Below are 3041 nucleotides of genomic sequence, written 5' to 3' on the forward strand. Positions count from 1 at the left end.
GCGCTTCCGGACCTGTGCAAGATGCGCTGTGGATTTGACTTCAGGTCACGAAATGGTTGCGACTGAACCGGAGACCCCGAAAACGGAGGCGCAGGGAGGAGGAAGAGGTGTTTGAAAAGGTAGGGTCCCTGCCTGGGAGTGTGGGCTGGGGTCTCAGTAGAAAGACTTGGGCGCAGCAATCAGTAGCCCTTATGAAAAAGTTTTATTAAATTCTCAGTGAGCCGTGGCTTTAATGATTTTGTAGAAACACTAGATGATAACCTGTGATCGCCAGCCCGCTGTGTTCTCCTGTAGCGAGAGTGGCCAGGAGACCTCGCCTGGGCTCCCTGGATGAGGCAACAGGGTTTAAGCGGGTCCCATTGTTATTAGACTACTGGTGTTAATTAGCTGAGTGCTGAGGCACCTCTGAAAGATGAAAGAAGGCGCCCCGAGCGAATTTCCCACCTGAATCTGGATGTGGCGGAGGCTGCAACTCTCTCAGCTGGACTTTAACCCGTGTCATCGGAGAGCTTCCCATGGAGAAGTGGATTGCTTTTTAAAACGCTAGAATGGATTTTACTGACTGTAAAGCAAAGGAGAAATTTCTTAAACATTGATTTTCAGCATGTTACTTTGTAGAAGTTTGGATTGCTTGTTTTCTCCTGAAATTGTCATAGGTTGAAACTTGATTTGTCACTGTAATAAGTATTTGAAATAAGGTAAGTAATCTGTTATTTCCAAAGTGTCTTAGAAAATTCTTAAAACGGAATATTTTTTACAAATGCTACAGCGGATACGATTTTTGTTGCTTTTGCTCAGTTATACTTTTACTGTCTTTTGGTTCTTGGGGGCACCAAGGGATTAAAATAGTGGTGTGTTGTTTTTCTCCTGCTAGAATGTATGATGAATCACTCTTGGTGCGGAAGCCAAATTCTTGCTGATAGCATTGCTGCCAGCGTCTGGGATGAGTTGCCTTAGTATGGGCATTGCTGTGTCTGAGAATGTGCACAAAAGCACACCATAAGGAAGGTGACACTGAAGTTTGAGAGTGCACTTAAGGATACCACAGGGCTGCTTCTAAGAGTTGGAAAAAGCACTGGCCTAGGAGTATGGCCGCTTGTAGGTAGATGTTCAGTGTGTATGAGAAGTGGTATCCCACCTCCTCCCCTTTTAAACAGCCTTCTGCATCACTTTCAGTTAAACAGTAATAGAAAAGTCCTTTCAAACATACCTGAGTTTTTGGCCCGCATCTCAGCATGGTTATGTTTGTTTACCTTTCATCATTCAGGTGTTTTTAAAACGTTTCTGAGGTGATGCGTGAGACCATAAAATAGCCAGAGAATGAAGAAAGAATCATAGTGTGCTAAAACTTTTAAAAAAAAAAGTTTGTAGCTATTGTTTTTTATACCCAGAATAAGATTATAGTACCTGAATATAGTCTCTTGGGCAAAAAGGAGAGCCCATTGTCTTTGTGAATTAATAGGTGCCATCCAACGAACATCTGAACTAGAGGTAGCCATATCTGTGACACCCAAAATCTGACCACGGTGTCTTCCGAGAACTGGGGGAGACCTGAGAATGGAAGTTGTTTCCCCAACCATTCTCCTTGTTAGAGTCTGTTGTGTTAGTTATGGGAAGAAAGCCCGTCTTGCCCTTTCGTCCCAGAAAATGTGGGCAGCAGTCTTAAAGTATGAACTAGGCTGGGCACCAACATTCAGATCTTCAAGGAGGGAAGTTTAGAGCTGGCTGGTTTTGAGGGTAGAGTTGGGAAGGGCAAAAAGAAAGGAAATTTCAGAGTCATAGTAGGGCACATTCCTCAGTAGTGGCCCCAGTGTTCTCTCTTGGTTTTGTAGTGCACCATCCAGCCTTCTTCCCACTGTTTCACCCCTGCCACAACTAGGAGGGGATTGGGAGCTTCCTGAGGCGGAAGTCGTATTTCCAAAGGCCGGTGGAGGAGGAACGTTGGGACCCTTCTGAAAGGTGGAGAAGCTGCCCTGCAGCTGTAGAAGTGTCGCCAGTTTTGAAATGCAGACTGAGCCCCTGACCCGGTGTAACCCTTTTGCCAAGATTTGAGCATGTTATTGATGGAAACCTGGGTTCCTTGCTATTGATTCTAGTAAGTTATTTTTTAAAAACTGTCTGCTGTGCCTTATGTTGATGCAAATTATTCACTTTGTTCTTTTTCATGCATCCACTGTGTTATCAATATTAAAGTGAAAGTGTGGTTTTTTCCAGCTTTCATGCATTTTTTTATTACTGTCAAATAAAGTGAGCCTTAGTCATATGCGAGTAGGTACACATTTTAGATCTAGCCTTTGTCTGGATTGCCCACTTTGTTTTCCTTGCCCTTGCTTCTCTCCCCCGTCACCTCACAGCCCTTTTCTTCGGCCCTCAAGGGTCTGTCTTCATTTGCAGGCGTCGTCTATATTAACTATGATAGGGTCATAATATTTTTCTTCCTATAGGAGGGTCGACTTTTACTGCCTTGTGGAAAGCAGAACCTTCTGACCTGCCTGAGAAAGGAAAACAGAAGTAGTGAAAGGCCAGGCTCTTTATAGGCGAGGGGCTGCTTGGGAAGAACATCTACATGTTTGTGTGTGCCACCCCCCACCCCCCTTGAGGAAATTCTCCAAGGTGCTAAGTGATAGACACAGCTTGATGGAACTTGAAATACTAGTTGGGTTTTTCAGTGAACTCAGAAGGAGGAAGCAAAACAAACTCAGCCTGTGCTCAGCTGTGGGTTAAAATAACGAATAATGAAATAAAGTAAATTGGGTGAGTGAGATGTCCTGCCCAGATAAGTGATTTAAAAAGCTCTCCTGGCCTCTTGTACCTCCTGCTTCATATCCTTCCCACTCCGCAGACAACTGTGCTACCCTTTCTTTGCTATCTTAAAAGATTTTTAGTTTTACTCTTTCTGAGATACATTATCCTCTTGTATGCATCTTCTCATAATCTCCTGTGACATTTATTTCCACTTTATTTTACCTTCATATTCTAGCTCTTTGTCCATTGGTTTAACCAAATTCTTTCATGCTGTTTTTTTTTTTTTTTTTTTTTTT

At 43.3% G+C, this 3041-nt stretch overlaps 1 protein-coding gene across 1 annotated transcript in view; it reads left to right on the top strand.

The window, feature by feature from the left end:
* Aopep (aminopeptidase O (putative)) overlaps positions 1–3041 on the top strand; it is a 349371-nt gene that overhangs the window by 272629 nt on the left and 73701 nt on the right. The window contains exon 17 of the mRNA XM_010636136.3: positions 45–119. Coding sequence (XP_010634438.1) covers positions 45–119 — 75 coding nt within the window. The remainder of the gene's footprint in view (positions 1–44; positions 120–3041) is intronic.

The sequence above is a fragment of the Fukomys damarensis genome, unplaced genomic scaffold (genome assembly GCF_012274545.1).
Source record: "Fukomys damarensis isolate Sample0158 unplaced genomic scaffold, DMR_v1.0_HiC HiC_scaffold_27, whole genome shotgun sequence".
In the NCBI taxonomy this organism is placed as follows: Eukaryota; Metazoa; Chordata; class Mammalia; order Rodentia; family Bathyergidae; genus Fukomys; species Fukomys damarensis.